General features: G+C 34.7%; 1 protein-coding gene across 1 annotated transcript in view; it reads right to left on the bottom strand.

Moving 5' to 3' along the window:
• Positions 1-4,366: 4,366 nt before the first annotated feature.
• LOC148947185 (U2 small nuclear ribonucleoprotein A'-like) overlaps positions 4,367-22,929 on the bottom strand; it is a 42,002-nt gene continuing 23,439 nt past the window's right edge. Inside the window, exons 4-7 of the mRNA XM_089097314.1 lie at positions 20,446-20,674; positions 18,452-18,572; positions 5,809-5,934; positions 4,367-4,502 (exon numbers count right to left, since the gene is read on the bottom strand). Coding sequence (XP_088953440.1) covers positions 4,468-4,502; positions 5,809-5,934; positions 18,452-18,572; positions 20,446-20,674 — 511 coding nt within the window. The 3' untranslated portion in view covers positions 4,367-4,467. The remainder of the gene's footprint in view (positions 4,503-5,808; positions 5,935-18,451; positions 18,573-20,445; positions 20,675-22,929) is intronic.

Raw genomic sequence — 22,929 nt, 5'->3', positions numbered from 1 at the left:
CGGTAATTGTTTTTCTTTGTAATAAGGTGTTAACTTTAGGACAATGGCCAAATGAGTGGAAGAGATCATTGCTTATGCCGCTTTTTAAGAGAGGTAACCCTAATTTGCACATAAATTATCGTTTAATAGCGCTAGTCCCTGCTTTAAGTAAGATAATGGAGAAAATACTTGATACAAGGCTTTCTAAATGGTTATATAAAAATAATATAATACATAAACAACAAGGAGGTTTCAGAACAGGGTACGGGACGGTAGATACAATATTTATTTTAAAGGCATTAATTGATAAATATGGAAAGGGAAAAACTTGTCTTTATGTGGGATTTCTGGACCTCCACAAGGCGTTCGACAGTGTCGACAGAGAGCTATTGAAGGATGCCCTGTTTAGAATTGGCCTCCCTCATTTGTTTGTGAGGTTGATAGTGAGTATGTATATTTGTGTGAGAGGAATCGTGTTAGTTGGTAACAGGTTTTCTAGGTTTTTTAATATTAAGATGGGTGTAAAACAAGGCAGCACTCTTTCTCCTAAATTGTTTAATATTTTTATAAATGATGTTGTTGATTATCTAGAGAATAGATGGGCTCCGAATGTTAGTCTAGGGACCCATAAACTATCACTACTATTATTTACAGATGATATTGCTTTGGTGGTTAGCACACAGCAAGATCTGCAGACGCTTTAGAGTCTTATAGATGATTATTTGCAGATGAAAAAACTAAGGCTGAATGTTGAAAAGAGTGAAGTTGTTATTTTTAAAAAAAGGAAAACAAGTGGCGATGATAATTATAAATTTAAATTTAATAATAAGGAACTTAAGGTAAGTAAAAGAATAAAATATTTAGGATTTGTTTTATTGGAAAATGGAAGTTTAAAGAGTCATGTTGATGAACTAATTAATAGAGGTAAAGTGGCCATGTCGGCAATTTTTAGAAATCCGACGATAATGGGAATTAAAAACCTAAAAATACATAAATGAATATTTAATACAAAAATTTTACCAGTATTAGAATATGGAGCGGAGATTTGGGGCGGAGAAGCGGCACAGAAGTTGGAGTCCCTCCAGCTCCAGTATTATAAAAGACTATTTGGATTACATCAGACAACTCATTCTCCGGTTCTGAAAGGTGATATGGGCCTGTTTTCGTTAAAACTACGTAGGTCTATTTTGATGCTTAGATTTTGGTTGAAGATCATTAGGTGTAATGAAGACAGACTAGTAAGTGCTGCTTATTATCAGATGTTGAGCTATGATTCGAAAAGGTCGTGGCCATCCCAAATTAGGTCATCACTAGAAAGTGTGGGAATGGCTTACTTATGGAACGAGGGTCTTGGTTCCCCTGATCTACTGACAAATTTAGTAAGTCTGTTACAATTTATCTTAGATGGTCAAGAAATTCAATATTGGCAAGGACTGGTTTTAAATTCTGCTTCATTGAATCAGTATAATCAGGTTAAACCTAGTTTTGGAGAGGAAATTTATTTTTAATTCAATTTACCGGCTATGATTTTATGTCGATGGATTCAGCTTAGGGCGAATTGTCTTCCAATCCAGAGTAGACAAATGGTGTTTGACAGGGGGATAGTACATCCTGATGGTCGGTATGTGTGTCCTCTTTGTAGGGATGAGGACGAAGATTTGGACCATTTTCTCCGAAAGTGCCCGGTGCTCTCTGATTTAAGGGAAATTTACTTACATGGGATTGTTTTGCTGCTTCCAAATATCTTACAAAGTAGTAATCCAACCACAATATTTCGTATTGGTGCGTACAGAGAAGGAATTGAAAAGAAGGAAATGTTTTTACAATTAATTATTATTAATTATATGGAATTAAATTTATTTTTGTTTTTGGTATTTTACCAGAAGGTATTTTTCGCTATGTATTCATGTTAATGTGTGTTTGTAATTTGCTCTGTTGTAAATTTTCTATTTTCATATTTTTTGTGTGTATATGGCTCTTGGGCTTTTTGAAATACACGATCTATCTATCTATCTATAGTTATTTATAGTTATTAATAGCAAATTTAAAAGGTAGACATTATATCACAGACATCTTTTGATTTAGCTCCAAGCCATCGACTTCTGAACATTTGCAGTGGTAAATTTGCAGGTCTTTAAATAAAAAAAATCATCTGTGTTCTGTAATTTGATCTACTATCGTTCGAAGAAAGACATGTCTTAATGTGGGTCAAAGTTGACAAATTTGGTCATTCGGCCAGAAAAATTGTTTTGCTACTTGTTAATTAAACGAAACATGCCCAAGAACTGAAGTTAGGTTAATCGTAATGAAATTTAACCTTCATATAACCTTTTGTTTATAATAATATAATTAGGGCTGTATATTTGCACATTAGGGGGTTGGGAGTGGGGGAAAGCGGTAAAGTATTTGAACAGCGCCCCTAACCTAACCCCCAGACCCCCTAATGCGAAAATATATAACCCAAATTATACAAATCCAATGAATTCTGTCACACGTCATCCGTCTTTGTTGCTATGAAGCCGGTTTTCTGAGATCTAACCTAAGCGTAACTCTTGAGTGTGTAACTCTTGACTCTTTCTTTTAATTAACAAGTACCACTGTTTCGGCCGGATTTCGGTCATTCGGACATAATTTTTTTTTTTTTTTGTTACAGTAAATATGAACTGAACGCCAAAGATTTTTTCGACAATTTTCAATTTAAAACGATAACCAAAAAATTAAAATTTTAAATTAATCTTCAATATTTTTTTGAAGTCTGAATTTGAACCTGTACTACATATAATTTGCTTTATACCTAGTTTAAAATATAAAGGCAATATATATTCACTGGATTAAGGAAAGGGCTCCTAGACCTAGCTCTCATCATTTCCCCTAGCTTGGACAATATATATTCGGGATATGAGAAATATAGGCAATACATATATTGGGCAATAGAATATAGTATATATATATATATATATATATATATATATATATATATATATATATATATATATATATATATATATATATATATATATATATATATATATATATATATATATATATATATATATATATATATATATATATATATATATATATATATATATATATATATATATATATATATATATATATATATATATATATATATATATATATGTATGTATGTATGTATATATATATATATATATATATATATATATATATATATGTATGTATGTATGTATGTATGTATATATATATATATATATATATATATATATATATATATATGTATATATATATAATATATATATATATTTTATATATTAGGGCAATATATATTTGTTGAATCAAGGCAAGAAATCTTATCATTTCCCTATGTTTTAAAATAGGCTAAAAAAAATTTACTACTATAATACTTTCCACATATTTAATAATAGGTATTGGAAACCAATCTGTCCTCACACTTCCTGGGTTGGATGTGCCCTTTGTTCGGAGTCACAATATTAAGGCATTACCGCTGCCACCAATTAATCATTGAGGGGGCTTAGCATAGTTTTAACGTTCTGGTGTTTTAAATATTAATGGGAATTTCTCAATCACAATCATATAGAAAATCTCAATCATTAATAAGAATCTCAATCAAAAATATAAACCTGAGTTACCAAATAAGTTATACAAACAAAATTCTCAAACATACATTCAGGTATCTAAAAATAGCCCTTATTTTTAGCAATGATTTACCTTTTTACAACCTTTTATTCTAAGGTTAATAAATTTTTACTGACAACTTTATTTAAGGATTCAAGCAACAAAAATATCCGATCAAAGTGTGTATCTGAATAAACTGGTATATGATACATAAAACAACGTTGAGTAACCTTTAAGCTAGAGGCAATAAATAATTCCCTTGACCATCTTCCTCGACCTCCTATTAAGTCATAATGTAGTAAGTCACATACGGCATAATACGCCATAATACGTCATATACGTCATAAGTCATAATACGAAAGCAGGCAGTAGAAACAGATCCATAAGAGCAATCTCCTCAACTTTCTAACTTATTTGCAACGTGTTACGTAAACACTTTTGTTTTGGGCAAGACTATATGAATTCAACAAAAAATTGCTATGTTTAGATAATGTAATATATATATCATCTTGTAACTATCCATACATTTTAGATAATATAAGACACTAAATTCATAGGTATAAGACACTGAATTTATAGGTACATGATTTTGAGACCAGGTGAATAGTATCATGCCTATAATAAATATTATATATATATATATATATATATATATATATATATATATATATATATATATATATATATATATATATATATATATACATATAGACAAAACTTTAGGTAATATAAGACACTAAATTTACAGGTACATAATTTCGAGACGAAGTGTGTAGTATCATGTCTTTTATTCAGCTTAATATCTAATATGTATAAAAAAGATCTTGCCTTGAATAGAATAGAAAAGTATTTGACTCAAGGTGCCACAGTTTAGGTTTCCATTTCTTCTTGACCGTTTTGTTGAACTATAAGAGAGAGAAAAAACTATAACTACAAGAATAAATTTCTCTTTCCAAACAATAGAATTATACAGGAGACAAGGAAAACGTATTTATTCACCTACATCAAACTTTGAATATTTTAAAACATTTCTTATGTGTAAAGAATTAATGTTACGCCATGTCTTTTATGTTCACAGTAAATAGCATTAGGTTAATTAGGTCTTTTCATTTTCGGAGTTTGAATCATCACTTTCGAAAAGCTATCTCGACTACACGTTGGACATCAAATCCTAGAGTTATACCGGTCATAAGCTATCAGAGAGCCTAAGAGCTGTAACCATAGGACCAGGGTATAGGAAGCTAAACATAAACTAACCGGCGAACAAATTTTACAATGTTTCAAATACTAATATTCGCGAATATAAAATTACAGACCAAGTAACTGCATACGAAGGTCTTCTTTTTTATTAAAAATTTAATCCCCCATTTTTCTTTATTTTTAAAGAAATATACGGTTGTGTAAGTTTGCATCCATAAGTACAAAAAAGTGCATATGAAGCTCTCTTTTTTTTTTTTACAAAAATTGAATTCCCAATTTTCCTAAAAATAGTATCGGCTAGTACCAAAAACTGCATAACTGCATATGAAGCTCTTTTTTTAATAAAAATTGAATTCCCAATTTTTTAAGAAGGTCTTGTAAGCTCAAATTTGAACCAATTCAAACAACGAGATTTTTTTTTCACTGTCCTTGGTGCTTTAAATAATGCATGGCATATAACTTTAAATAAAGTTTATAAGAAAGACTAAAATTTCAAAATATAACCATTAGCTTTTTTGACAATTTTCCATCTGCATCATCACTTACAGTTGCTTTTAAAAAAGATAATGAATGCTAACATGATCAAGGGAAGAAGGGTTAAACGTTACTTCATTAGTGTTTTTAGTACAGACGGCACCAAACAAAAGTCAGCTGAACGTCATTAGCTCAATCACTTCGTTAAGTAAATTAACTTTCAACATCTAGGATTGGAACTTATCTGTTATAGCTACAACACTTAAGTTCTTTATCAAGTAGAACCGGTTTCTCTGATGCTCAATCCTAATGAAATATACCAAAATATGATCAAAATATAATACTCTATTAAAAACTTATGGAAATTGACTTAACCTAATCAAATTTTCATTTTAACATCCATGATCAGACACTAATTTCTATCAGTACAAATCGCAAACTAAATGAATTCCATAGATGGTCAGAAAAACCGGTTCTACTTAGATGAAGAACTTGAGTGTTGTAGATCTAACAGATAAGTGCCCTAGGATTTATTACCTTTACTTTCAACTTTTCCAGGTACTTGTCCAGCTCTTAGCATCTGGTTGAGCCGCTCTATTTCTTCCAATGAAGATGCTTTAGCGATCGCCTCTTTTATTGCTTTAACTTCACTTGCCGGCATAACTGGAAAGAAAGAAAATACTAAACTACCTTGTATTGCTACTAACTACTCGACATACTGCATACTATAGTGTGTATTTATTTACACTGCTATTTTTCTTGTACTGATAGCTTATATTACTACATATTTTTTTAAAGTAATTAATTAAAAAAAAACTTTTCCACAAAATAAGTGTTTCGAACAAAACTAAAGAACTATATTAAACCAAAAATGAGCAAAAATAAAATCAAATAATCTACCAAGCGTGAAACTACCACAAATCAGCAACTACGTTGAATAAAACGGTTATCTCAAAATTTTGATTGCTGTGTTTGAGGAAATGGCGGGCGTGAGAGGTGAGTTACTTGCCCTCCAATCACTTTCGACTGTTAAAAAGGGCACTAGCCGTTTAAATTTCCAATCGAATGATTACTTTTTGAATTTTATACGACAACGATATATATACAAAAAAACTAACATGCCCCTAGGGCATAACTTACAATCCTTGCCCTGAGGGCTATGGGGGGAGTGTCATCATCAAAAACAAAATTTTCCGGACTTTTTAACTACGTCGAGCAAAATCGCTATCTCAAAATTCTGATTGGATGTGTTTGGAGAAATGGTGGGTGTGATAGAGGTGTTAGGCTAGTTATCCTCTAATCACTTTCGACTATTAAAAAGGGCACAAGCCCTTCTAATTTCCATTCAAATGAGCCCTTTTTGAAGTTTCTACAACATCACTCTCTATCAAAACCTTGTATACCACCAGGGCATAACTTATAGCCTTTTTCCCGAGGGCTCTAAGGAGGATATCATCTTCAAAGACCTAATTTCTAAAACTTTTAACTACGTTGAACAAAATGGCTATCTAAAAATTTTGATTGGATGTATTTGAGGAAAAGGTGGGCGTGAGAGGTGGGTTAGTTGCCCTCCAATCACTTTCGACTATTCAAAAGGGTCCTAGCCGTTTCAATTTCCAATTGAATGAATCCTTTTTGAATTTTCTACGACAACGCTTTCTATAAAAAAAAAACCTTTTATGCCCCTAGGGCATAACTTACAACCCTTGCCCTGAGGGCTGTGGGGGGAGTGTCATTAGCCGTTTCAATTTCCAGTCAAAGGATTCTTTATTGAATTTTCTACGAGAACCCTTTATATAAAAAAAAAAACCTTATATAACCCTATACCATAAATTAAACCCTTTGCCCTGTATGCTGTGGGGGGAGTTTCCTCCTCAATATCATAATTTAAGGACTTTTTAACTCAAAATATTGATTGGATTTATTTGAGGAAATGGTGGGCGTGAGAGGGGAGTTACTTGCCCTCCAATCACTTTCGACTATTAAAAAGGGCACTAGCCCGTTGAATTTCCAATTTAATGTTTCTAAGTTTCCCCCTTCAAGTTTCTTTTTCAAGTTTCTACGACAAAGCTTTCAATAAAAACCTTAATTGCCCCCAGGGCATAACTCACAACCCTAACCCTGAGGGCTGTGGGGGGAGTGTCATCTTCAAAGATATAAATTCAAGACCTTTTAACTACTTTGAACAAAATGGCTATCTCAAAAGTTTGACTGGATGTGTTTGGATAAATGGTGCACGTGGAAGTGGTGTTAGTTGCCTTCCAATCACTTTCGACTATTAAAAAGGGCACTAGCCATTTCAATTTCCAATCAAAGGAGCCTTTTTTGAATTTTCTACGATAACGCTTTCTATAAAAACCTTATATGCCCCCAGGGCATAAATTACCACCCTTGCCCTGGGGGCTGTGTGGGGGGGGGGGTTGTCATCCTCAAACACCTAATTTCCAGAACTTTCAAATACATTGACCAAAATGGCTATTTCAAAATTTTGATTGGATGTGTTTGGGGAAAAGGTGGGCGTGAGATGGGGGGGGTGGGTACTTGCCCGCCAAACATTTTTGACTATTAAAAAGGGCACTAGACATTTGAATTTCCAATCGAATGAGTACATTTTAAAGTTTCTACAATAAAACTTTCAATAAAAAACCTTATATGCTCCAGGGCAAAATTTACAACCCTTTCCCTGACGGCCGTTGTGAAGTATCTTTCTCAAAAACATAAGTTCTATCCAAAAATCAATTATGCGGACCAAAATTGCTATCTCAAAATTTTTTTTTGGATGTGTTTGGGGAAATGGTGGGCGTGGAAGGGGTGTTAGTTGCCTTCCAATCACTTTCGACTATTAAAAAAGGAACAAGTGAATCCAATTTCCAATCGAATGAGCCCTTTTTGATGTTTCTACGACAACTCCTTCGATACGAAGTGCCCTGATCTAAAGAAAAAAAAGCTAATAATACATTGTGCCAACATCGTTCTTTACTTAGGCAGCGCGATTGCGCTGTCTATGATAATAACGAAGTAGATAGCAATGTTCATCCTTGAATCACCCGGCTTCCCCCTCAGAAGAGCAGGGATTATTGACAACCGTAGAAAAGTTGTAATATATTTTTTGATACTATACTTTCTGTAACAAAAAATTTTCAGGCTTTCAAAATTCAAATTACTGGCTTTATTTCAACTGCTCATGCACTAATCGGCACCACACAGTTTATACGTTCCCAACTTGACTTTAAAAATACTGTATTTGGGTTATTTCTGGATTTTTCTAAGGCCTTTGAGATGGTTGATCACAATGTTTTATTAAGTAAACTCAAGAATATAGGGATTCGTGGAATTCCTTTCTCATGGTTCGGCTCTTATCTCTCTGGTAGAGTAAAGAGTGTGAGTCTGGGCGGCATGACTTCGCATCCCCTACCTATCCGGAGGGGCGTCCCGCAGGGCTCTGTTCTTGGTCCAATACTTTTCTCCTTTATATTAATGATTTGATTACGGACCTCAGTCCGTCAGTGCACCCCAGTACTTTTTGCTGACGATAGCAACTTTTTCATCACCGGCCCTAATTTACCATCCGTCGTCACCTCTACTCAAGTCCTTCTGAATAGAGTACAGGAGGGGTGTCACGTAACTGCATGACCATTAACAGCAAGAAAAATCAGGTTGTATTATTTCGAACCCCTTAAAAAAAAAAAAAAAAATGAAGCTCAGCAAGCACTTGGCCTAAAATATTCCACCAATTTCCTCCCGCAGGTCGAAGTTGTCAAGTTTCTTGGTGTCCACATAGACTCCTCCCTATCATTTGCAACACATGTTTCCTACAGCAGAGCCATAATCTTGCGGCAGGTAAGTATGATTAATCGTGTGAATAATTTTCTTCCTCCTGATATTCTTGTCACCCTTTATTACTCTTTTATTTACCCATATATGTCATACTGCGGATCTGTTTGGGGCAACACTTATCCTTCAGTTACCAATAAACTAAAATCTGCCCAAAACCGTGCCATCAAAGCAGTTTTTCGGCCGCCCGATTATATCCCACACAGGACTTGTACTCTGATTTTGGTACTATCCCTTTTTAACAAATCATTAAAAAATTAAATCTATCCCTTGCATACTCCGCTTACCATAAAAATCTTCCTCCCCGATTATTATCTTATTTTAATTGTAATAATTCTGAAGGCCTCTGTCTCCGTTCATCCAACCGTTCCTTTATTGTCCCCAAGTGTGTCTCTAGCTCCGCCCGGCGATCCTTCATTTATAAATATATACATCAATGGAATACAATACCCTCCAGTATCGAGCTATCCACAAGTTGTCGCATGCTGTATAACAATGTTACTAAACTTTGATATTATAACTCTTTAAATCTCTAATCAATTTGCTTTAATTTACCCGTGTTTTCTCTTCCTTTTTTCTTTTTTTTCTCTCTTCTTCATTTTCAATTTTTTGTTGTTATGGTCCTCAACAAGTTCGCTTCCAGGATCCTTATTATTATTGGTGTTATGTTTTATTCTTATTTAAATAAATTGAATTGAATTATTTCAGCAACCTCTGAACTCAAACAAACCTCTTAAAACCAAAGTCATATGATATATCAAGTCAAGGTTATTGACTGGGCTTTATTTTAGTGCTGTGAGTTCAAACCACCTTTCCAGCTTTGCCGGCCAAACAGAAGCACAAAACCAAATAATTCTTTTACTTATATTACTACGCATCAACACTATGTGGAACTAAATCAATATGTGCTAATATCTCTAAGTTAAAAAAAAGACACTAGCGATCGAGTGTCGGTTTTGAACTGCTGCATCAATGTCATCACATTATACATTTCGCTATTTTTTCGAAGAAATACACAAACTTGCCCCCCCCCCCCTCACCATATCATTATTATTAATAACTCAAAGAAAGTTTCAAAAATTATTCATTAGAAGATTTCAAGATAACATTGAAATTACATGATCAAAGCAATCAGAGGAATATCTAGTCGGAGGGGATGGGACTGGCCTTAATCTTCCTAGAATGGGCGTTTTAAAAGAGAATATAAATGTCTCGGCATATTTTTTGGAATTTTCTCAGGGGTTCATTAAGGCATCCCAAGGGGGAATCATCTCCTATTCTCCTTACTCGCAATGAAGGTTTGTCGTATTTTAGACCTCAACATTCACACTCCGAGAAAATCATATTTTTCGACATGTATTTATCTTTTTTCTTTTATTTTTCTTTGTATAAAGTTAAATGATGACTCATTTTGAAAATCGCAATCTGGCAGGCATTTATGGTGCTGATATGACAGTATGAGTTTAGTTTCTGAACTATAAGAACAAGTTTTGAACCTAATCGGATTATCTTTTGTACTGTATTACATTGCGCAAATAACTTTTCGCAAAAAAAATCCACCTGATTTAATTGTGAGGGATTACTCACTTCATACCACCACTTGTGTTAACACACTGCGTCCGAGCTTTGGTTTGCCTAATCAGGACCCACTTGATAACTCTAGCACCGGAGCATATAGCTGGCACATTCTAAGGTAGAACTTTGCAATTTTAGTAGGTAAGCTGAAATAGAATTATGAACGATCAATTAGAGGCAACCCAATTAATTTTGGCGAAGTTGGATAGTGTGGAAAGTTAAAATCTCTTAATCCCATGTCTCTCAAAGTTGATAACTTATTGAAAAGAATTCCAAAGTCTGGCTACAAGTCTCATCTGGTCAAATTAGTGAAGTACGTTCTGCAGTAAACGTTAATGCACACGGATCGAGAGCACTAGCAGGGAACTAACGCAAAGTGACCAGACGTCCCGCATTGTGCGGGACAGTCACGGATTCCGAAACCTCGCCCTGCATTCGAAAACGTCCAGCAAAATATCCTGCTTTTTTAAAAAGATTCAAAAAGATTAAAACATTTTTAGATTTAAAAAAAAAATAGAATTACTTCAATAAGTTTAATATTTTTTCCCTTATGTTCATTAAAATGTTTAAATCACCAATAAAATGTTTGGTGATTCCATTGACTTGTTCCACAAATACACAAACGACATGACACTTGATGAGTCCAAGCTGTTCGATGAGTTCATTTACACCCGGAATTTCTGTGATGCGACCAAAATGGAAACATGGTCTGAGGAAGAAACGCCGGTTGGTTTGATTTGGGTGAAAATATTTGCATTTTTTGAAAAGGAATCCATTCCGTACAACAATTTAGCGTTACTTGTAGAGTTTTTCCTAAGTCTGCCTGGCACAAACGCAGCTTTAGAAAGAGTTTTTTCTTTGATAAATAACTTTTGGACTGATGAAAAATCACAATTGGAACTGGACACACTCAAATCTTGTGCGTTTTTCAAGTTTAACGGAAAGAAACCGTGTGATGAGTTTAAGAAGGAAATCGAAAACAATGTTGTATTTCTAAAAAAGGTGCATTCATCAGCCAAATTCTGATTAAAATAAAAATATAATGACATAAGACGATAAAAATTTAAGAAACATTTTTGAGTGTTTTTATGAAACAACACACACTTCCTACTCCTTCCAGCGCTCTTCAAATTTTGGTATGTCCCGCATTGGGTCTGAGAAAATCTGGTCACCCTAAACTAGCGTCTAGCATAGCAAGAATGGAAAGAATAGAAAAAGAGCAGAAAAGGAATATAGAAAATCCTATATAATTTTTCTCCGACTGTAAGAGGAAGATATCTAAAAGAAGATCTTATTACGTGTTTTACCCGAGTGTTGCCCCATTTAAGTATAACTGAACACGATATTATTGACGAATTTTGTTTACCATCACAAAAAAGCGTCCGATCTATTGTGATCAGATTCTCATCTATACATCTCAAATTCGCGACCCTGAAATTATTTCAGAATTTTCAAAGATATGACCTTACTATAGCTCCCGATTATTCAGCTGGTGAACGGCTCGCCCGAGGGAAGCTTATACCAGTTATGATACAAGCGAAAGAAGGTCATTCAAACGTTAAGTTGAGGGGTGTGAAACTTTTTCTTGGAAATCGTATATTTGTGTACGATAAGATAAACAACAAAGTGAACGAAATATAAAAGATTGAGGAAGCTATAGTCCGTGAGTCAGGGAATTCGGAGGAGAGTAGAAGTGATGTGAGAGTGAGTAGAAGGGATGTGAGTGAGAGTAGTAGTGGACAGAGAAAGAAATGAATCATTATCATCCCTGGAATCAGATTCTACTATCACACCTAAAACGACGATGAAAAAAAGCTGTGATATGGTGGCGATCCCAAATGACCAGGATAGCCAACCTAGTGCAGCATATATTCGACGGAATAGTGGGGGGGGGGATAAAAGGAGAGTTGGTATTCGTGGGGACTATGATGACAGGGGGCGGACGGGCGGCCGTCGTGCGGTGCAGTTTGGAGACTGGGGCCCTGGTCTTAGATGGTATTCTGTTGATCAAAGTTTTTCTGGTGGACATTGTGATGGCTAAGTAGTGCGTGCATTAAGTTGTTGCAGTGGAATATCCAAGGTCATAATGATTAATAAATGAATGTTTTGTTTAGTCCAGACGATTATGATGTTACCAGTTTAGTTGAGACATGGCAGATTGTGCCAGTATTTAGACAACGGTTTTTAAGCTTCCATGTTTCAAGAAAGAGAAGTAAGAATAATGGAATTTATGGCGGTGTTACACTGTTGATTAGAAAAAATATATTTAGTGCATGTGATAGGTTAAAATCGCAATCAGAGAATGTGATTTGGTTCAAGGTCATTATAGGAATTGTTAAGTTTATGATTTGTGTGGTGTATATCCCTCCAGAATCAAGTAGTTAGAGTTGGCAGGAGGATAGGCGGAATATTTTGTATTCAGAGGCGTTTAAATATAAGAGGTTGTATAAAGACTACAAGTGTATATTTCTAGGTGACTTCAATGCGTACACAAGCGAGATTTTGGAGAAGTGGATTGATCCTTTACAGGCTGAAGAAGAGGACGATGGTGTGAATGATGAGAATATGCAAGGAGATTTGAAGATGTATGGGAAAAAGGACAAGTAAGGACCGGTCGCGGAGAGAAAATAATTGGGGAACTAAACTTTTAGATTTTTGTGGAATTTAGAAGCTAGAAATTTTAAACAGGAGGTTGGGAAAAGATAGAGAAAGGGGGGATTTTACATGTTTTGGGGTTGGTAGTCCCAGTGTTATTGATAATACTTTAGTTGGTGTAAGCCTTTGGTCGGCATCTGGGGACTGAAGTTCTGGGAGCTGTGGGGCCTGACCATCAGCGGAGGGAATACAAACAGACACTTCGAAGTAAGAAGAGGGAACGTAACAGAGTCAGGAACTTAGAAACTGAGAAAAATTTTGTTTAAAAGGAACAAAAAGAAATTCTGGCAACTAGCTGGGAGGATCTATTAACTCTTCTACTACAGAGGAAATACTGGGAGCTGATACCTGGACCGAATACCTTGCATCACTGGATAACACAAAGGATGGTGGACTGTAGGATTTATCACAGAGTTTAAGCCAACACGCCTGCTACCCACTCAGAGAGGAGGATTACAAACTTAACTCACCAATTACGCATGAGGAGATTGGTAAAGCCCAGAAGTCTATGAAGGGGGGATCTGCACCCGGGACTGATGGGATCCTGATGAAAATTTGGAAGTGTTGAAAAACATATTTTGCTGCAATTTTGATTAGCTAATTTTCAGTCTTGGTAAGTTCGTGTAAATGGCCTGAAGAGTGGAGTTTGTCAGTTATGATACCATTATTTAAGAAGGGGGACAGGTCTCATCATAAAAATTACCGAGGAATTCATTTAGGGAATAGTTTACCCAAGTTATTTTGTAAGGTGTTAGACTTTAGAGGTTTTACTAAGGAGGTGGATAGAAAATAGGGATGTCTTGGATAAGGTTCAGGCCAGTTTTAGAGAGGGCTTTGGGACGACTGATCATATATTTAGTCTGCAGGCTGTAGTTAATAAATATACTAGTGATAAAAAAGGAAGGTTTTACACGGCCTTTACAGAAATTAAAGGAGCTTTTGATAATGTTTGTAGGTTTCTATTAATGGAGAGTTTGTCTCCCATCCCATTTGTGTTGGTTTTAGTTCAAATGTATAGGTTTAACTAGAGCAGTTGTGAGAGTTGGTAGGCAAGTTTCAAGGGTAGTTAGATGATATAAAGGTGTTAAACAGGGTTGCATATTGGATCCTAAATTATTCGCCCTGTTTATAAATTCTGTAGTGGCGTTTATGGAAAAGAAAGAGGCGCCAATGGTGAGTTTAGATATTGTTTCCATCTGCATGATGTTGTTTGCAGATGATATTGTTTTGGTTGCTGATTCACAAAGGAACCTTCAGAAATTACTTGATATCTTAGGTGATTATTTGGATATGAAAAAGTTAAAACTTAACGTGGATAAAACCGCAGTGATAGTACTCCGTAAATGTGGTAGACTTGAGGAGGGTGTTAAACTTAGTTTTAAGGGTAGAAGGGTTAATTAGTGGAGAAATGGACATATTTAGGTGTTAAGTTTAAGGCGAAGGATGCACTATGGTTCGAAAGTTTGGGGGTATGTGAAGGGAGATAGACTAGAAGCAGTGCAATTAGGATATTATAAGAGATGGCTAGGGATAAGTAAACATAAAAATAGTTTAGTAGTTAGAGGTGATTTAGGTTTGTTTTCTTTGATAAGTCGTAGGCTAATTAACATGGTTAGGCTTTGAATTTTTTTTAGTGATGCCTAGGGTGCGGGTAATGAAGGCGGCTTATTTTAGAAATGTTGAAGGGCAGCTCAGGTAAGGGGTGGCCGTACCAAATAAAGAGTGTATTAGATCAGTGTGGACTAAGCCATATGTGGGGGGATGGTTTAGGGCTCGAGGATATGGGGGACAAAGTAAATAGATTAGTTGAAAGGATTTTACAGGACCAAGAAGCACAGGCATGGCAGGCCCAGCGGTCGCTTTCGAATTCACTGGGTCTTTCTTGTCAGTCGAAGGAGATTTGGGGTGAAGTTTTATTTTTTAAGGTGGGTTTGAGTAAAAACCAAATAAAGTTATTAATTGAAATGAGGGCTGATAGTTTGCCATTGGGCCAAAGAAGAAAGTTTATCGGGATGGAAAGGTCAAAGGCTGGTTCTAATTTTTGTCCTGTGTGTGGAGGTTTAGATAAGCGCGTTTATCACTTGATGTGTGAATGTGAGGAGCTGAGTAACGGGAGACTTGAAGTGTTTGGTAGGGGGGATTGTGATTTTGAGTGGTTGGTGAGAGTGTGTGCAGATGTGTGTTTTATGGGTATCAGAAGCTTGGCACGATTCCTTCGTCTCGCGATGAATCATAGAAGTAGATTTCTGCAGGATTAGGTTAGGATTTGTGCAATTTCTTTGTAATGGTTCTTTGTTTATATTTTTTGCCATGGCCTATGGGCTTTTAGCGCAAATAAATTCTATTCCATGCTGCACCAACTCGTGGGGGCGCCATTTTGAACCTCAAAATGTTATTGGCACCACCTTAGTTACAATACGAAGCAAAGTAGGTTTCTAAAAGTAGGCTAGTAATTAAATAAAAGTTCAGAAACGATGACGGTCGCGTAGAAAGGTTAGGCAAGCAAAAAAAAAAAAACAACAAAAAACAAGAGCCATAATAATAAGGTCATCTACTTGGACAAAATGCCGGCTGTACGACTTTTCAAGATATTAATTATAGACTCGACAACAACACCAATAAAATTCTTTATCATCGAGAGAAATGAAAAAAAAGGACAAAGAAATTAAACAAAAATGACAATAATACTATCCACCTAAACTGAATACTTTTCTTAGAAACTTTTCAAGATGTAAACTCTAGGCCCGACAATAACAACTACAATATTCCTGACAGTAGAAAGGCAAGACAAATGACAAAAAAGAAGAAAAAAAAGGAACAACAAATAAAAGAAAAAAGAAGAAAAAACAAGGAACGAAAACAACCATATCAACTACTTAGATAAAACACTTTCACATCTAAAAAAGTATAAAGAGTTTAAAGTACTTAGTAAAAAGTACTTAGGGGTTTCAAAATATAAATTATTGGCTCGATAGCACTAATATATAGGTATATAGGTAAATAAAAACGATACAAAGAAAGCAAGAAATAACAATAATAATAAAATGTGCCAAGATAAAAAAAAAGTTTTGCACGAGACTTTTTAAAACCTCTGGGAGTTAAATAAGAACGAGTCGGATTTCCATGAGTTTTGCCTGTAAGCTTGTGAATTTTAGAAGCTTATTTTAGTTCCACTTTTGGTTAATTAATCAAAAGAAAGTAGTAAATAATTTCTAAATTTCTGTGGAAAACTCCCCAAACGAAGGACTGAAAAATTAAAAACATTATGATTATATTCAAGAATATCCAAAACTGAAATTAATGACAGCAAAAAAATACACCTGATCAAGGATTACTTTTTACTAGGTTGTTATTACCTTGGCAACCATGATTTTGCTTATTTTGCACATTAAGCATCGCAACTTATGGCTATATGGCTATTATGGCTATTTTCCCTCTTTCGAATAACAGTCCTTAAAGAATAATTGAGAGCTGACCTTACAATCCAAATATGACACTTCATCCATCCAACCTTGCTTCAAAAAATTTAAATTAAATGAATGGAATATATTGGTCAAAGAAGAATGAAAACTGTTTAGTCAAAATGTTACAATTAAATTTGTTTTTCTAAGAAAAATCCCAGAATTCCCTTCAAAATTTAATAATAAAACTAGGGAAAATGGAATAAAAAAAAGGTCAGGTCCAACTAACGATGGGATCATTTTTTGAAACTTATTTTTTCCTTGTTACTACTGCGTCTATCCCAGTTGTCAAGGTATGGTGGCAAGCAAAATTTTAGAATTAACACATTTATAGATCCTAACTTTTTTGAATGAGAGAAATATGATGTAACATTTCATTGACCACAATCGTAATACTCTCATAAGTCTCGAATTGACTTATACGCTGGCTAGAGGTTTTAATCCTGTTAGTTTTCTAGCAAGAGACAAAGGGTTCTAAAGTCATTAGGTGAGAACTGAATGAAGCTTCAATAAAAGGAAATAAGCTTTACAGTTGTTCCTTATTCCATACCTATATTACATTTGCAACATTCGCAGCACCCTAATAGAGAATGAAGTTCGGTCCATAAAATTTAACCAAATATTTAAAAACACTTTTTGAAAAAAAATTGTAAGTGAGAAAAAATTACCATTTGAAGCTGATTCAGGAATGGTAACTATACTTTCGATTAATCTTAATGTTAAAAGTTTACTGCAAAACCAAATTTTTGGGAGTTTTGAACGATAGCCTGAAAACACCCACAAATGCCGTTGGATCGAAAGGATCATTGCACCGGTTCCAATGGTGCAAAAGCTGCACCATTGCAACCGCCAGTGTCGAAAATCCCAGGAGATTTACAGCCACTTGTCTTGAATAACAACAAAAACCCTTTTATTGCATGTGTAGCGTTGACGTGCTCTCTTTTTTTTTTCTTTACCGTCTGTGGGGCACTAAAACACAATAGAAAGCTGTTTAAGGACTCATTTGATAGGAAATTGCTGTATCTACGTGCTTTTTGTGATTAAGAGAACCTAAATATTAAAAATAATCTAGAAAAGGATCTAGTATCCATAAGCACAAGTTTCATAAGTGTTCTAATTTCCATAGGCTACTTTTGGATAAACATTGATACTTCTAGACTAAATTATTGAAATCTCTTTCAAGAGAACAAAATCTAAAGCTGTCAAATTTTAACAAGATTTTCATTTATTAACAAAATTATTGTCAATTTATAAATTAATTAATAATTTTTTTAATTATTATTACCTTTATTTAATTACTATTATTATTTAATAATTTCTATTTTTGTATTTATTTATTTTGATAATAAATTTTATAATTGTTATAAAATGTTTTATTATTCTAAGGTTTCAAAAGTTCTTAATTTAAATATTATTATTTAATTATTTTTTAGTTATTAATTAATCAACAATTCGATAATTACTTTCATTAATTAACTACACCCTCTACTTTATTTTAATAAAAATAAAGCTTCAAAAATTACAAATTATTATAAATAGATTTTTTATTTACATTTCGTGCCCCTAAAATTTCTGCGCCTGGGGCCTGTGTCCCCTCTGTCTTAAAGCAGTTACACCAAAGGTAATAATTAGTAAACAAAAAAAGGAAAAAGAACCTTTTGCAGGAGCGATTATCGGCAACTCTTCTCCCGGTACAAAAGTTCTTGTTTTCTGTATGTTCTTCTGAAGTTCCTTCCCTTGCTTACTTTGGAATTTCACTAGCGCTGCTTCTCTCTCCTATAAGAGTGAGTAAACAAATAACACTGAAATTCAATAAATCATATATAAGATACCTTGATGGTGCTAAAAATCTACAAAGCATTTTAACAGAGTTCTTGCTCTGTCTTTTTTCATGAGGCTCTGATCAAACGCAATAAAGTTTACGGTTGGTCACATGCAATAAAGTTTTGACTTGTATTTAGTTAATATTCGTTTTAACCTAGGGTACATATAATTTTCTTTAAAATAAATAGACTATTTCATTTTGCTAGATTTTATTATCAAACCAACTGTATCCCTGCAGTTACTTTATTGCATTTTGTGATATACCAGAGAGGCAACCTAATTTTTCCTACTTATGTTTGCTTTGCTGCCATTGCTTGGTGAACATTTTCATGTTGGACACTATTAAGATGTGAGTTTTTGATCGTTTGTGTTTTTTTAAGTTTCTTTTTATGTTCTGTTTAAATTAGTTTACTTTGTCCTTTTCCCGTTGATAAAGGCTTCCAGACGCGAAGCCGGAATAGTTGGATTTTTATTATTATTAGAAAAAAATTATCTTCCACGGTCTTATTTGAAACATCAGAACCGTTTTTCAATATTTTCACTTCGTTTTGTCTGTAAATGGAAAGACAGTGTTGTCAAAGAAATTATTTAATGTTTCTTCTGTAATTATACAACTCTGGGCACAAGCTTAGCTCTTACTTCCCACAAAGCTAGGTCAAAATTGAATTGTTACGGTTGATGTGCTTACGACAGGAATATAGGGACCCCCTTCCGCCTACCCAACAGATTTCAATCCTAGACTTTGTAAAGGAACAACTAGGACATAAGCCATTTTTTTCACACAGGTTGGTTGATAGCAGCAACAGCTTATGGTAGATATCCCTAGAACCAGAGCTTGCGGGTTCCTGTTCACCCATATAGGTCGGATTAGTGTCATACGCCCGAAAAAGTACAACAAGGACACTAAGACTTACCTGTCATCAAGTTTGTTGAGATACAACAGCCTCTTTTGATATAAGTCTTTGATAAGAATTAAAACCTCCCCCCCCCCCTATACAGAGCCTGGATGGGGTCCAGACAATGAAAAGGCATAATTTTTAAACTAGTACTTACTTTCCACAAATTTTGTTGACGTCTAAGGTTAGCTATTCCAGTAACCGTCTTGATTACAAAATTAGGCCCCCATTCTTTGCAGAAAAATTTAGGCTACCCTTCTTCGCAGAGGTAGTATCGAGTCTGAACAAGCAAAATAGAAAAAATATACACAGGCAAATACTTTCCATCAAATTACATTGAGACATAAAAGCTTATTCCGCTAGACATCATGATAACAAGAATTCAAGGACCCTCTTCTCTCCTTCCTCCCATTGAGGTAAGATCAGGTGTAGATTCGTCAAAGGCACAACCAAAAGCCTCATCGTAACTTCCCACTCAGTTCGGTTGAGATCCGACAATCACTCATGGAAGATGTCTTGACAAGAATTTAGACCCTTCCTTTTCCCTCCCCCACATAGGGAGGATTGAGCCTAGAAACCAGAAAGACCAAATTAAAAAAAAATGGCTACGGTTTTAACTTCCCACTTATCTTCGGTGTGATCAAACAACCCAGTTGGTAGGTGTCGTGATCTCATTAATTTAGAGATCCCCCCCAAACAATCAACAGTATCGCGACGTCCGATACAGAACTAGGTCATGGCTCTTAATTTCCACTAGAGATCAGAGAGCTAAGATCCAACATACCCTTCTGGAAGATGTGCTAATGACAAGATTCCAGTACACCCCTCTCCCACTTCTTAGTCGGACCGCAGCCTTACTTATTCCAGCCTAGTTCTGGGCCAATGCTATACATGCATAAGAAAAGACAAAAAAGAGCAAAATGGTTTACCTTTTGCTTAACCTTTCTGAAGTCAAGTACCCTTAGCTGAGGGATTTTGAAGATAACATACTCCCTGTAGTGAGGTTTCATAGTGACAGGGTTGTGAAGTAAACTCAAATGAGTCAATTTTGGAAGCGTCGCCAACAGATCAATGTCAGCAAGTTCTTGGATATGGTTATTTGTTAAAATTAGCATCTCCAGGTTAGGTAAAAAGTCTTCCAAATTCTCGCCAATACGCCTGAAATTAAAATCATCTTAAAAACAAGCTTGCATACGAAGATAACCGAAAATACACACGAAGTTTTGCTCTGATTACCAGAAGAAGAAACATTTGGAAGGGAACTTGAAAAACAGTATTTTTCAAAAGCTTGCGTCCAATTGAATCATTCATTGGGATTTTTCAACTAGAGCCATCTGGTTATTCCTTCAAGGGAGAATCTAATTTATCCACATAACCTAGCGATTAGACTGAGTAATGGACTACCTGTATATCAAGCATTTTTGACGTGCAAGGCGCCTCAAAATTGGACAAAAAAATTCTGATGTTTAAAATCTTCTATTCTTCAAAGGCCAAATTATACAAAATATGGCGAAAAATAAAATCACGTTTGTCACTACAGTGCAAAAGTAGCTTTTAAATACCCAATTATGAGCAAAAGGTCCTTCTCTTGCAAACATGACTAGATAAAAATAACGATATTAAACTTAACCTTGAGCTAAGTTTTTGAGAATAATGATTCAATATTCACGATTCAAATTTATGTCATGGCTAAAATTTAGTTTGACTTTAGATTTGCAGCTTGCAAATAGGCGTCTGCGTACAGTGGCGGTCTTTTTAACTCAACAGAATCGTAAAAACTTAAGCGAAAAATTTATCGCAAGTAGAGTCCACCAATACAAAAAAGGAAGGGGGAAGATCTCTGCCTCATCTCTAGATACATTGGTGCCATAACACTATACATCCAAACAAGGTTACCAGTGCGTACTTTTCACAATCAGTTTAAAACTAATTGTAAACTTGATTGCGATTATGAAACTGATTGTGAACTTGATTGTGAAACAATCAGTTTAAAACTCATAACCAAAAGAAAATGTAGCAACAGTCATTTCGATTCTAATTGGTGACTACCATGTTACCATGCATTCAGAATTTTAAAAATACCCTGATGAGTGATTTGGACGTATCAAAGATTTTCTTTTTCTATTGAGGAGTATATTGGAGTAGTCGAGTAGAAGTAGTATCAACAAAAATAAATCATTCCAAACCAGGAGCAACCCCAAAACCTGCACAACTCCCATCCCTGGATAAATAATAAATGGCATCGTTACATAAGAACTAGTTGAGAGTTGAGACTTTCTACTGTAAAAAGTAACAACCATTTCCGCACATTATTTTGTTTTCAAATTTAAGTAGTGTACATTGTTCATGCACAGCGTACATTTTGACCATGAATGTAAACGGAATAGAAGTTCTCAAAGCACCATAGGATAGGAGATAAGATAAGATATTTATTTCTAGAAATTGCTATCACAAGCCCTGAAGGGCCGAATTCGAATTTCGAAGTCCATAAAAAACAAACAAACAAACAAATCATAACAAAAGCACAACAACTTAAAGATTGGCAGCCAATGAAAAAAAAAATTAAAATAAATAAATAATCAAATATCGGAATGCTGTATGATTCCTTTGTCACTTATATTAAAAACTTCAAAATGACAACTAGTTAATAAGATAAAAAATAATAAAACTGAAAAAAATAAATAATATACACATTAACAAATGTTTAAAAAACAACATAAAAAGGGGATAGGGAGCAAAAAAAAGAGTATAGAGGAAAGCGAGCTGTTTCTTTTATTATATAAGAGAAAAGACAAAATTTATGATCAAATTAACCACTATTTATTAAATAGGTAAAAAAAGGGATAAAAGATTTCTTATACCGCAAGGTAGTACAAAGAATGGGAGATAAGGTGGGGATAGGCTGGGACACAGTTCGTGGAGGACGATTTCTATCAGGTACATGGTATTCAGGGAAAAGGTTCGCAGTACGGGGGTTCAAAGTGCCAACTTACCAAAACGGAGGCACAAATTAATTCTTCGTCTCTCGAGGGTCTCTAGGTTTGAAATATTTAACAAATACAAATACGGTATCTTGCCCTCTTTAAAAATAATTCTTAGAGCTCTCTTTTGGACATTTTCAATTTTTCGTGTTGCTTCATTAGGGAGGCCAGTGTGCCACACAGGACAAGCGTACTATAATATGGGACGCACAAAAGAAATGTATACTTGTAGTAAATGTGATTCGGGGCAACTGAATTTATTTAAAAGTTTAAGGAGGGAAAGCGAGGAGTTTGCTTGTCGTAGGATATTATTTATATGGGCATCCCATTTCAAATTAGAAGAAATTGTAACACCAAGGAGTTAAAGAGATGTGACAGAGGTTTCAGGAGGTATAGAAGCAACAAAAAGCGGAGAGGATTTAAGGAAAGTTA

This window comes from Artemia sp. Qi Xiang Cuo, chromosome 11, assembly GCF_049724085.1.
Source record: "Artemia sp. Qi Xiang Cuo chromosome 11, ASM4972408v1, whole genome shotgun sequence".
In the NCBI taxonomy this organism is placed as follows: Eukaryota; Metazoa; Arthropoda; class Branchiopoda; order Anostraca; family Artemiidae; genus Artemia; species Artemia sp. Qi Xiang Cuo.
The sequence above is the reverse complement of the archived record's forward strand: the minus strand, read 5'-3'. Positions and strand labels throughout refer to the sequence as shown.